This window comes from Mustelus asterias, chromosome 12 (genome assembly GCF_964213995.1).
Source record: "Mustelus asterias chromosome 12, sMusAst1.hap1.1, whole genome shotgun sequence".
NCBI classification, from domain to species: domain Eukaryota; kingdom Metazoa; phylum Chordata; class Chondrichthyes; order Carcharhiniformes; family Triakidae; genus Mustelus; species Mustelus asterias.
In genome coordinates this window covers 81,595,277-81,609,179 of record NC_135812.1, presented here as the reverse complement: position 1 = coordinate 81,609,179, position 13,903 = coordinate 81,595,277, and the positions used below count along the sequence as shown (strand labels likewise).

The 13,903-nt window shown below is 44.0% G+C and overlaps 1 protein-coding gene across 1 annotated transcript in view; it reads right to left on the bottom strand.

The window, feature by feature from the left end:
- mgat5b (alpha-1,6-mannosylglycoprotein 6-beta-N-acetylglucosaminyltransferase B) overlaps nt 1–13,903 on the bottom strand; it is a 911,118-nt gene that overhangs the window by 493,465 nt on the left and 403,750 nt on the right. The window contains 1 exon segment of the mRNA XM_078225993.1: nt 8,928–8,951. Coding sequence (XP_078082119.1) covers nt 8,928–8,951 — 24 coding nt within the window.

Here is a 13,903-nt window from a genome sequence, read left to right as displayed (position 1 = left end):
ATGATTAGATGTTATTTGCATTCCCATCCCTTTAAAAATAAATAAAAAAGGCTAAACCTGTCAATAAATGTAAAAGAAAGACACCCACTTCTGGAGTGCATTGATTCACAGGCCATCTGGTGTAGCTTATAAAAATAATTAGCCATCTCTTCCTGCAGTTTCAATAGACTTCCCGTGGATATTTTCTGAGACTTCTTATTATATCTGAGCCCATTATGAATGCTTGGCCGAATTTCAAAAACTTCTAAACCATTTATCTCAATGTGGTGGGATTTCACATTTTGATTGACAGAATTAAGAGGCTATTAAAGCATTAGCTGTATTTGATGTGGTCACTGAATAGAAGTATGTTTTAAAACAGTTTGAGCACTGGAGGAGAATTAATAATCTTTGAAGCGGTTTCATGAGTTTGAGTTTTTTCAGAATCAAGTGTGTGTGAGTGAGAACTCTCATCGATTGTTAGAGTTTATTCTTTTTTCAACTCCACATGAGTCCTGAGGTCTAAATGCTGAGCTCCTAAACATTGGGTGAGTGGTTATGGACAAGGCATGCAGGGTATAAGGGGGTATGAGAGGAAATGGAGGAAAGGTGAAAGGCTATGGTGGAAACAGTCTTTTATAAAAATGAATCAAAGCCTCAGAGAACAGAGGCGGGCCTTCTAACCAGCCTGCCTCCTCCGGAGTTGAGGGGGGCAGACTCACCCTCATACATGCATGGGTTATTTCTATAGAGATGGGTCTGTCGATCAGGGAGATTTCCTAACTCTAGTTTCCTGGCTTGATAGCAAACACCCAGCTTAATCCACGAGATCTTTCACACTGAAGCTCCCATGATCATCAGACTGATGGTTGTAATTGGCTAATGATTTTAAAGTCATGCCAAACATTTGAATCAGCACCAATCTTTATAGTCCTCCCACTGCAAAGTTGCTTGGTATGGTATACAGCTGGAAAATGAAGTTACTTGGCTGCTACCAATGCATTGTGCATTCCCTTGCAGGGTTCAGTTCCTGTGATCCAGAGCCACTTGCACCTAATGGAAAGCAACTTGGACTCGTAATCTAAACAGTACGGTTGTTGCTCCCACCTGGATGGGCAATATTGGCAACGTAAAGGCTTAAAATCTACACTGAACAAAAATATTAGTTGAATTATGGACATCAAAAATAAAAAAAAGTTTGATTACTTAACAACGTGGTAAAGATTTAAGTCAGATGATCTGCTTTGGCCCAACAGTCAGAATATTAAAACATGAAATCTGGAAGCTGACAGAGTGTCAATTCTATTCTATTCTGAGCTACACACACTAGAATGAATTCGCCAATGAAAAGCTTAAGCTGCATAGCGCAGTGTCAATGCTGATCAGCCTGTACTTGTACTTTTACATTAGGTGCAACCAATATTTTTTGCGGCAGTAAAAAGTTCAAGTCAGTAAGCGGTATAGTCTGTGCACTCTGGCGACATCACAGAGCAGGTTGACTGATGACGCTTCCTGGATTTTTTTGACACTGCCTGTTGGGGAAAATATAAAGACAAATGCAAGGCTTTTAAGTGGTTTCTGAAAAGAGATTGGTGCCTTTAGCAAGCAGCATGAATTCACCCTGATTCTGGAATGGCCTGGCCTCCATGCAGTTATCCGCTATTCTATTACACATCAGAATATTTCTAATGATCCACATATTTCAGGAGTTAACAACACACAAAATTAAAATATTTAAGTCATGTCATTTCTGCTGCTGGTTCCAACCCTTATTGCCTTGTTCATATCAGTCCAAACACTTTCCTGCCAGACTATTCTACTCAGGTTATTTTATTGAACACAATTATTTTTGAATCCTAAAATTAGATTACATGATTCATTGCAAGTACTTCTTACCGCATGTCCTTACAACCCTGCAAAACCATGGGAATGGATTATTGTCACCAGATAATTCTGGTCCAAATTGCAAACTGACAATGAGAGTAAACATCAGCAGCTAATAGTAACGACGAGGTCATCAGATTTACCACTCATCATTCTTTGTGAATTACACTTGTCATAGAAAACCACCAGCATGAAGTCAGCTATGTTTTGAAAAGGTTTGGAAGCCTTTCTATTGCAGGCACTGCAGCAATCAGACTAGCTGCTAAAATTACTTAACTATAGGAATTAATGTCTTGCAAAAATTTAAAATTCACCAGCAAAACTATTTTATATGTTAAGCATAACATTTGGATAAAATGTATTCTGCGGGGGTGATCTTGAGCCCGCATTCGCTGTCCGTGCCACCTCGCAGTGACAACCTGGCAGTGTCAACCAATGTCAGGGGGCAGGTCCCAGTGGGAGCCTCATGGGGCAGGCTGGGGATGGGGGGGGGATTCATACAGATGTGGTTGTGGACCAGGAGTGGACAGATAAGCATGGGATGTTGGCGATGGTCATTTTGGGGGGGGATGAAGGGGCCGATGATCACATGGATGAGGGGATGTTGGAATGAATGTTGGCTCTGAATGGGGGTTGGCGAGGGGGCCCTTGAGCCCTCCTTTAAAGCTGGCACCCCCGAACTTCATACAGCTGGGTTTTGCTTTCGTGTTGAGGCCCCACCCCAGTATGACAGCGTGAATCACACCCCCTCGATTTTTTGTGGCAGTGTCATAATATCTGAAGAGAAAACCAATCGGTTTCTCGGGAGTGAAACATGCCGTTTTTCTTGCCAGAAACAACAACTCTGCCAATTTTGCTGAGATTTAGCCCTGTGTGTTGTTAATCTATATTAATGGCGCCATCATGGTGTATCGATGATTAAGAATAACAATACTCTTCTTCCATTTCAAGAAAACTGCTGAGTTTGTTTATCATTTCAGAAATCCTCCCATTTTGCATTAGTGTTCCCGAGTACTGGCTTATCTCTTATGCAAACCTTTGACATCTGCTTTTATTAAACATGCTTAGGAATTACTGGCACTCTGTTAGGTAATGATTTTCTTTCATTCAGATTTCCTTGATTCCTCATTCAGGAGATTCTGAATTGGACGTTGCATTTCTTGATGTTCTTTTATTTTCGATCTCTTTTTGGCTGAAATTACTGATTGAACTTGATGAGGAGAGCTGCTGTGGTGAGCATTCCAAATTCAAATGTGGATCAATTTATTTCTTTGATTACATTCTTTCCTTCCCAATATATTTTTTGCTCAGTGGCTCCTCTTCCTTGGCCCCACAGTGAATTTCAAAGAGGATAAGAATCTTAACTTTAGGATCTCTTCTGGCCCTGATCGGGTTCTGTGCTGCTTGAAGTAGGGTGGAATCTCACTAAGATAAAGGCAAAATACTGCCGATGCTGGAACAAAAATAGAAAATGCTGGAATATCTCAGCAGGTCTGACAGCTTCCGTGGAGAGAGAATAAAGCCAATGTTTCGAATCAGGGTGACCCTTCGTCAGAGCTGAAGACAAGGAAAATCAGACAAGATTTATACCAGTGAGGATGCGAGGGAATGGGGGGGGGGGGACTGTAATTGATAGGAATGGCATGGACAAAAAGACAAAGGGAATGTAAATGGTGATGATAAAGGCTGAGAATGGTGCTAAGAGCATCCATTGGGGCCCAATGATGTCATTATGATGACATGCATATATTAAAGGCTGTGGAGTGGGTGTCCTTGCAAGTCAACTCCCTATGACCTACCTGAGACCCGCCTGCTTTCATAGAATCCTACAGTGCAAAAGGAGGCCATTCAGCCTATCGAGTCTGCACCGACCACAATCCCACCTAGGCCCTATCCCCATAACTCCATGCATTTGCCCGAGCTAACCCCCCTGACACTAAGTGGTAACTTAGCATGGCCAATCCACCTAACCCGCACATCTTTGGACCATCTTTGAATTCCATCAGGATTAAAATTACCTCAACCTCACTGATCCAGGAAAATCCAAGTCCAGCCTAATAGGGCGGGTGTGTGGGGGGAACATTTCTGATTCTTGTTATCCTGCATATCAACATCCTCTGACTATTCTGATAGGTTCTTTGAACTTTTCAAAGTGGGAGTCTAAAACCTATTTTGGGATGAGGAATGATAACCAAGATTTTGAGTTAATTCAAATGCTCACCTTTACAATGTACTTGTCATATTGATGGGACAAACATGATACGAGTACTATCTGTAGTTAATGCTTGATATCGTGCCTATAGTAAGATAATGCAAGTCTAAATCAAGCAGACCTGTTAGCATGACTGCATAATTATAAGCATCGGATCCAGCTCTCAGAGCGATTGAAATTCTTATTTTTAAAAGAAATCAATAAGCTGACAGTATACCTGAATTTTGACAACTAATTAGTCCCCTATTAAAATGCAGTATAGAAAAATTCAGAAATCCTAAAATGAAAATGCATTTGTGAAGTAAAGTTGATCATTTCTTTTGTTTCTGATTTATGGCTGATATCATAGTTTGCGCTAATGCAGGATGTAACAAGCAGGGTATTTGGATTTACAAAGGGCATTCGATAAGGTGCCACAGGAAAGGTTAGTGCATAAGAAAAGAGCTGGTGGGGATAATATATTAGCATGGATAGAGGATTGGCTAACTGACAGAACGCAAGAATAGAATCCCTATAGTGCAGGAGGAGAACATTCGGCCCATCGAGTCTGCATTGACAACAATCCCACCCAGGCCCTATCCCCATAAACCCATGAATTTACCCGGCTAATCCCCCTGACACTAAGGGGCAATTTAGGCCAATCCACCTAACCTGCACATCTTGGGGGGGAAACCGGAGCACCTGGAGGAAACCCACGCAGACACAGGGAGAATGTGCATACACCATACAGACAGTCACCCAAGGCTGGAATCGAACCCGGATCCCTGGCGCTGTGAGGCAGCAGTGCTAACCATTGTGCCACCATGCCGCCCCAAGAGTTGGGATAAATGGTTGGTAGTCTGTACCAAGTGGGGTGTTACAGGGATCAGTGCGAGTGCCAAACTACTGTCAGAAAAATAGTGATGACATGAAAATATCAGGGAAATTATATCAAGTTGAATGTTTTTTAATTTTTAAATATTGGAAAATGTAAGCTGCTTAAGGCAGAGACGGTTTGGTTATGCCAATGGAACTGGTGCTTTTGATATTTTGATGAATATAACAACACTGCAAACAGATGTTTACCTAAAGCAAGCTGGTATCAATAGGGAACAGAACAGAAAGTGTTTTGAATAAGGGACTAGAGGTTCAAAGGAGGAGACAAGATATGAACTTTGCATTTGTACTCTAAAATGTTGATTCACATTAGGGAGGTAATGAGGTTTGACTTCCGAAGAGGTCTGATCAGATAAGGGAAGATCAAAAGGGAAAACTGTACACCAGGAGATTATTAAACATATGCACATGTAGCTGTTTCAGACCCCAGCCACATCAAGATTAGCTGTATAAGTCCCAGCAAGCCATGTCAGTGAAGAAAGCCTGACTTGAGAAGCCAGCTAAAATTAAAGCAAAATACTGCAGATGCTAGAATCTGGAACAAAAACAGAAAATGCTGGAAAATCTCAGCATGTCTGACAGCATTTGTTGGGAGAGAATAGAGCCAACATTTCAAGTCTAGATGACCCTTCGCCAGACCCATTCACCATTATGAAGTACTTCAAAGGGTTAGTCATGGCGCAAATCAATTCCGGCCTCCCAGATTGCCCGGATCTACTACTGTTTGCCTACTGCCGCACTACAGCAGACACTCAACCCTGGAACACCTAGATAACAAAGACACTAATGTCAGACTCCTATTTAACAACTACAACTCAGCCTTCAACACCATTATTCCTACAAAACTCATCTCCAAACTCCGTGGCCTAGGGCTCAGCTCCCCCCTCTGCAACTGGAGCCTGAACTTCCTCTCCCATGGACCACAATCGGTAAGGATAGGCAACAACACCTCCTCCATAATCATCCTCAACACCGGTGCCCCATAAAGGCTGTGTCCTCAGCCCCTTACTATATTTCTTATACACCTATGACTCTGTGGCCAAATTCCCCTCCAACTCAATTTTCAGGTTTGCTGACGACACCACCGTAGTGGGTCGGATCTCAAACAATGATGAGACCAAGTACAGGAATGAGATAGAGAACTGATGCGCAACAATAATCTCTCCCTCAACGTCAACAAAACAAAATGAAGTTTTCGACTTCAGGAAGCATAGAGGAGAACATGCCCCTGTCTACATCAACGGGGATGAAGTAGAAATGATCGAGAGCTTTAAGTTTTTAGGTGTCCAGATCACTAAATACCTGTCCTGGTCCCTCCATGCCACGCTTTAGTTAAGAAAGCCCAGCAACGCCCCTACTTTCTCAGAAGACTAAGGAAATTTGGCAAGTCTGCTACTTTTACAGCTGCACTAAAGAAAGCATTCTTTCTGGTTGTATCTCAGCTTGGTATGGCTCCTGCTCTGCCCATGACTACAAGACACTGCAGTGAATGAAGCCCAGTCCATCACTCAAACCAGCCTCCCACCTATTGACACTATGTACACTTCCCGTTGCCTGGGAAAAGCAGGCAGCACAATTAAGGACCCCACGCACCCCGGATGTACTCTCTTCCACCTTCTTCCATCGGGAAAAATAAAGAAAAGTCTGAGAACCCGTACCAACCGACTCAAGAACAGTTTCTTCCCTGCTGCTATCAGACTTTTGAATGACTTTTGAACCCTAGCTATGACTGTAACACTACATTCTGCACTCTCTCCTTTCCTTCTCTATGTGGCTTGATGTTGGAATTTGAATTCATAGAAATCATATAGAAAAATCATAGAAACCCTACAGTGAGGAAGGAGGCCATTCGGCCCATCGAGTCCGCACCGACCACAATCCCACCCAGGCCCTACCCCCACACATTTACTTGCTAATCCCTCTAACCTACGCATCTCAGGACTCTAAGGGGCAATTTTTAACCTGGCCAATCAACCTAACCTGCACATCTTTGGACTGTGGGAGGAAACCGGAGCACCCGGAGGAAACCCACGCAGACACGAGGAGAATGTGCAAACTCCACACAGACAGTGACCCGAGCCGGGAATCGAACCCGGGACCCTGGAGCTGTGAAGCAGCAGTGCTAACCACTGTGCTACTGTGCCGCCCCCTGCTCCAGCAGCGCAGCAGGTCTGGAGACATCAGTGGAGGCTGTTTAGTGGGCTCCGTGCTGAGCACCAAGGCCTTCACGCTTCTCTGGGCCCCGGATTTCTGGCGGCATCAGCTCTGCACCGGAAATTAGCACAGAGCTGATTTAAATATTTAAATCTGTATTTCCATCTGATTAGCTGGCCCGGGACTGAAGTCTCCGGGCCCGCTAGCCTCTCCCCACTGACCCCCCACCCCATCCCCTCCACCAGGAATTTTTCACTCCAGGGGGGTTTACATCAGCTCCCCACGAATGGGGAGCTGGCGGCCTGACCCCGCTGGAGTGAAGGGAGGCCATGGAGGCCCCCCAGGAGGTTGGGGGTAAGGGGGTGTGCCCCTGGGCATTACCAGCCTGGCATTGCCAGCCTGGCCCCCGGCACTGCCCAAGGGGCAAAGTGGCAATGCCCCGGGGTACATTGGCATTGCCCACCGGACATCGGGCTGTGCCTAGGTGGAGCCTCTCAGGTCGGGGCCTGTGGGGGGTAGATCAGTGGGGGTTTCTGCTGCCACTCTGCACGAGGATCGGTAGCAGAGGGATGGAAGGGGCTGATCGGGGCTGTCAAAGAGGATCGGGGCTGCTGGGAGGCTGTTGGGTCAGGGAGATCGGGATTGCCGGGGGAATGAGGGTGGTTCGGGGCAATTGAAGCGGGCCGGTGGGGGGTCGGGGCTGGCCAGGAGACATCCGGGAAGGCAGCAATCAGGGGTGGGATGGATCAGTAGGCCAGCAATGGGGGGTTGTTGTGCTGGCCAGCGATCGGAAAGCCAGCAGTGTGGGACTACTGTGCATGCACCGATCGCCGCTATGACAGATTGGCGCATGCACAGTGTCCTACTCATCGCTATGCTGCTGGCCTCTCCTCATCGTGAATCCCGTTCGGGCACTCTGCAGTGCTCAGAGTGTCAGAGATTCTTTTTGAAAATCCCACTAAAAAAAGCAGCAGGAGTTACTCTAGTTTTTACATGAATTCAGCACATAGAATTTTTTTGGGAGAATCCTGGCCCAAATAATTTAAATGGAAAGTAACCACAGAACGCTGCAATTTAGGAGGATTTAGGTGGCCTCGTACTTGAGTTCCAGATACTGAAGCAATCTTATGTGCCATCTACAAGATGCACTGCAAGAACTCATCAAGGTTCCTTAGGCTGCACCTTCCAAACCCATGACCACAACCATCTAGAAGGACAAGAGCAGCTGATAACATATGCATGGCACAATTGGCAGGCAATGACCATCTCCAACAAGAGAGGATCTAACCATCACTCTTTGATATTCAATGGCATTACCATCACTGAGTCCCCCATTATCAACTTCCTGGGGGTTGCCATTGACCAGAAACTGAACTGGACGAGTCATATAAATACCAGTGCAGGTCAAAAGCTAGGAATCCTGCAGTGAGTAACTCACCTCCTGATCTCACAAAGCCTGTCCACCATCTACGAGGCATAGGTCAGAAGTATAATGGAATACTCTCCACCTGCCTGAATGAAGGCATCTCCAACAATAGTCAAGAAGCTTAACACCATCAAGACAAAACAGATTGCTTAATTGCTAGCCCTCCCAGAAACATTCAATCCCTCCACCACCGACGAACAGTGGCAGTGTTACTGGGGCTATTACTCATTGGAATTTAGAAGAATGAGGAGGGAACTTATAGAAACATATAAAATTATGAAGTGAATAGATAAGATAGAAGCAGGGAGGTTGTTTCCACTGGTGGGTGAAACTAGATCTAGAGGGCATAGCCTCAAAATAAGGGGGAGCAGATTTAGGACTGAGTTGAGGAGGAACTTCTTCACTCAAAGGATTGTGAATCTGTGGAATTCTCTGCCCAGTGAAGCAGTTGAGACTACCTCGGTGAATGTTTTTAAAGTAAAAATAGACAGATTTCTGAACAGTAAGGGAAATAAGGGTTATGGTGAGCGGGCGGGTAAGTGGAGCTGTGTCCACGAAAAGATCAGCCATGATCTTATTGAATGGTGCAGCAGGCTCTAGGGGCCAGATGGCTTTCTCCTGCTCCTATTTCTTATGTTCTTATGTGCCATCTACAAGATGCACTGCAAGAACACATTAAGGTTCCTTAGGCTGTGCCTTCCAAACCCATGACCACTCCCATCTAGAAGGGCAAGAGCAGCTGATACCTGGGAACACCACCCCCTAAAGGATCCCCTCCAAGACATTCACCAACTTGATTTGGAAATATAATGCCATTCCTTCACTGTTGTTGGGTCAAAATCCTGGAACTCCCTTCTTAACAGCACTGTGGGTGTACCTACGTTTCAGCTACAGCAGTGGTTTAAGAAGACAACTCACCACTACCTAAGGGCAACTAGGGATGGACAATAAGTTCTGGCCTAGCCAGTGACAGCCATATAAAGGTAGCATACAAGTACTGCAAGTAATTAGTTATGTAGATTTCGAGGAGGAAAGAGTCTAAAAGTAGGAAGTTAAGCCACAGTTGTCAAGTGAGACCATATTTAGAGTTTCTTTCTTCTTATTTAAGGCAGGATATACTTGCATTGGAGATAGTTCAAGGCTCACTAGGTTAATTCCTGGAATGAAGGTATTGTCTTATGAGGAAATGTTAAGCAGGTTGGAACTATAACATATTGGAATTTGGAAGAATGAGAGGTGGTCTTATTGACATATGCAAGGCTTGACAGAATAGATGCTGGAAGGATGTTTTGCCTTTTCAGGGAACCTAGAAGCGGGACATAGTTTCAGAATACAGGGTCAACCATTTAAGCTGGGGACGAGGCTAAATTTCCAGGAGGATCATGAATCTTTGGAATTCACTTCCCCAGAGAGCTGCACAGGCTGGGTCATTGAATGTACTTCAAGGCTGAGACAGATTGATTCTTGAATGATGAGGGAACAATGAAAAACTAGGAAAATGGAGTTTAGGCCAAGGTCAAATCAGCTATGAACTTATCAAATGGCAGGACAGGCTCAAGGGGTGAATGGTCTAGAATAGAACGAAAATAGATGTACAGTGCAGAAGGAAGCCATTCGACCCATTGAGTCTGCACGACTCTCTGAAAGAACATCTTACCCAAGCCCATTCCTACCCCGCTATCCCCATGACCTGCGCAAACTATGCCAATCCACCTAACCAAAACATCTGGACTGTGAGAGGAAACCGGAGCGCTCGGAGGAAACCCACGCAGACATGTGGAGAACATGCAAACTCCACACAGACAGTGACCTAAGGGTCCCTGCTCCTATTTCTAATGCTTTTCCTTTATAATACATTGAAGAACGACTGGTTAGGCTGCTCAAGACTTGGAGATACCATTCGGAGCTTGTCACTGCTATTGATTAAACTTTCCAACGGAAATTAGCGCAAAAACCTCCTGTTTTCATTTCATGTGGATTTGAGTCTGCCTCTGCAAATCAGGTATAGGCCTCTGCCCTATCAAACGAGCAATCGTTCTAGCCATTTGAAGTCCATTATGCAGTTATGGTGATGTTATATTTTGACCCCTTTAACTTTAAATTTGAACCAGTTACTTATCAACATAATATGCCATTGGTAATTTACTTATTTTTAAGCACCTCGCATCAAAGAGCAATTAAAATGAAATCTGATTTGATGCAGCAAGTGTAAGCACTAACCAAATAAGAGGAAGGATGATCCTGTTCTCCAAGTTACTTGTCGGGATCAGGTAATCTTATTATTCAGAATAACGAGAATTATGTTTATCCTCACTGTGCCAGAATAAGTTATGCATATTCTGAACGAGACTCTAACTCATGTGGGGCCAAGGACAGTCTCAGCATAGTGAATCACATTTGAAGATTAGCTGTTTAGATGTTCCCAATATTAAATCTGCTTTACTGCCTTAAGAGCTTGCCGTATGAGGAACGGTTGAGGATTCTGGGTCTGTACTTGTTGGAGTTTAGAAGGATGGGGGGGGATCTTATGGAAACTTACAGGATACTGCGATGCCTGGATAGAGTGGATGTGGAGAGGATGTTTCCACTAGTAGGAAAACCTAGAACCAGAGGATACAACCTCAGGTTAAAGGGACAATCCTTTAAAACAGGGATGAGGAGGAATATCTTTAGCCAGAGAGTGGTGAATCTGTGGAACTCTTTGCCACATAAGGCTGTGGAGGCCAGGTCATTGAGTGTCTTTAAGACAGAGATAGATGGGTTCCTGATTAATAAGGGGATCAGGGGTTATGGGGAAATGGCAGGAGAATAGGGATGAGAAAAGGGTTATTGGATAAACATATGGATGATATTGGAATAGTGTAGATTAGAGGGGCTTTAGATTGGTACCACTGGTCAGCGCAACATCGAGGGCCGAAGGGCCTGTACTGCACTGTAATGTTCTATGTTCTATGTTCTAAAAACATTAGCCATGATTGAATGGCAGAGCAAACTCGATGGGCCGAGTGGCCTAATTCTGCTCCTATGTCTTATGGTCTTATAGTAATTCCAACATTGTCACTGTGAACAGATTTCACTCCAAAGTAAATCCAATAAAAGTAAATATTTAAATAAGTGATGACTAAGACCCACCCACTCTCAAAAACCTGCGTTGACCAATTTTAAGCCACTAAAAAAACACACTAATTAAAAAAAAATAATAACAGTGCATATTTTAAATATTTTTTGCACATATCAAGTCTTTAAATATATGATGGGAGAATTTGAAAATCCATTTCTAGATGTTGGGCTTCGAAACAAAAGGACACCAAAAATTTAATTGTGAATCATTGCAGCAATTACCAATATAAATACAGAAAATACTGGAAAAACTCAGCAGGTCTGGCAGCATCTGTGGATAGAGGAACAGAGTTCATGTTTAAAGTCCATATGACCCTGGGTCAGATGCTGCCAGACCTACTGAGTTTATCCAGCATTTTGTGTTTTGATTTCAGATTTCCAGCATCCGTGGTATTTTGCTTTTACTAACATAATTACTCCATTGTGTGTTATAGCACAGGAATACATTAGAATAGACAACATTTAAGTACTCTTAATAGAAATCTGTAGATTATTTGGGGTGAGAGAGGTGGGGTTTGGGGTGGGGGTACGGGGGTGAATGGGGGGTTAGGGTAGAGATATTATGTGGGGGATAGTGAGTGGGGGATATGGGGTAGTGGGGTGAGGTAAGGGAGTAGGGGATATGGTGGTAGGGACTAAGGGGTAGTGGATAAGAGAAGTGGGGGATATGGGGTCAGATGGAAGGATAGAGGGTAGTGGGTATGGTGTATTAGGGTGGAGGGGTAGGTGAATAGGAGGAATGGGTGGGGGCAGTGAGTAAAGGGGGTAGGAGGAATGGGGTTTGGGTTAGGATGGCAAGGGGATGTAGGTAGTGGTGTGTGGGGGATGGGGGTGTGTGTGTGGTGTAGGGGGGGATGGGGATGGGAGGTGAAATTACACTGCGGAAAAGTAGAACTCCATGCTGCATTATAATTTCACTAATATTTTTGCATTTTAAGTTATTTATTGTTGGAGAAAATTCAATTGTAGACTGTTTTTGGAAATCGGATTCATTATTCATTTATAAAAATCTGGTTCTGCATTTTCCTCTTACCCGTGGCCAAAAGGTTGTGAATTCAACGTGATTTGCCTAGTGTCACACATTACACACCTCATGTCATATTTAAAGGAAAGGAGAATGAAAGTCATAAACATGTAACAAAATAGATTTATAAGATGGCCTCTAAATGAACAGCACAAGAGGATTGAGAGGATTTGGGATAGACCATTTAGAACAGAGGTGAGGAGACATTTCTTCACCCAAAGAGTGGTGAGCCTGTGGAATTCATTCCCACTGGAAGTAGTTGATGCCAAAACATTGAATGTATTCAAGAGGCGGCTGGATATAGCACTTGGGGCAAATGGGATCAAAGGTTATGGGGAGAAAGCAGGATCAAGCTATTGAGTGGACGATCAGCTATGATCGTAATGAATGGCAGAGCAGACTCGAAAGGTCAAATGGCCTCCTCCTGCTCCTATCTTCTATGTTTCTATGTTAATAGTTAAGAAGGAAACAGGAAAATACTTCGGGAGGAGTCTTGCAAGGTATACAATTTGCTTTCTGGTTATGTAAAACTGAAGCCTGACCTTTACTGATTTATCTGCTGAATGCTTGTTAAAATGTATCCCCACTGGAGAATATTAAGTTGCAAACAATGCCACATTTTCAGCATGACATTTCTTGGGCAGTTAAAGACCTAAAAGGGAGAGAATTTGTCCTGCAGGTACTCAGTTTGTTGTTCATTTCTCAATGGCTCTATACGGTTTAAAAAATGACAATTGAAGAAAGTGAATGAACTAAATAATTAAAGGATAGTTAGCAGATTAGCTGGCGATCTAAACACCCTGGGAGAAAGCATCATTTCTGTAATGGCCTCGTGGGTTCCATCAATTACATATCATGTACATCTTCAAATCTGCACAAATGTGTTGTGTGTGGAATCAGACAAGAGCATAATCCCACAAGTATCCAGAATTATGAAAATTATAAGCGCCACGGTGGCACAGTGGTTAGCACTGCTGCCTCACAGCGCCAGGGACCCGGGTTCAGTTCCGGCCTTGGGTCACTGTCTGTGCGGAGTCTGCACGTTCTCCCCGTGTCTGCGTGTGTTTCCTCTGGGTGCTCTGGTCTCCTCCCACACTTCAAAGATATCTGGGTTAGACTGATTGGCCATGCTAAATTGCCCCTTAGTATCAGGCAGATTGGTGGGGTAAATATGTGGGGTTACAGGGATAGAGCCTGGGTGGTATTGTGGTTGGTGCAGACTCGATGG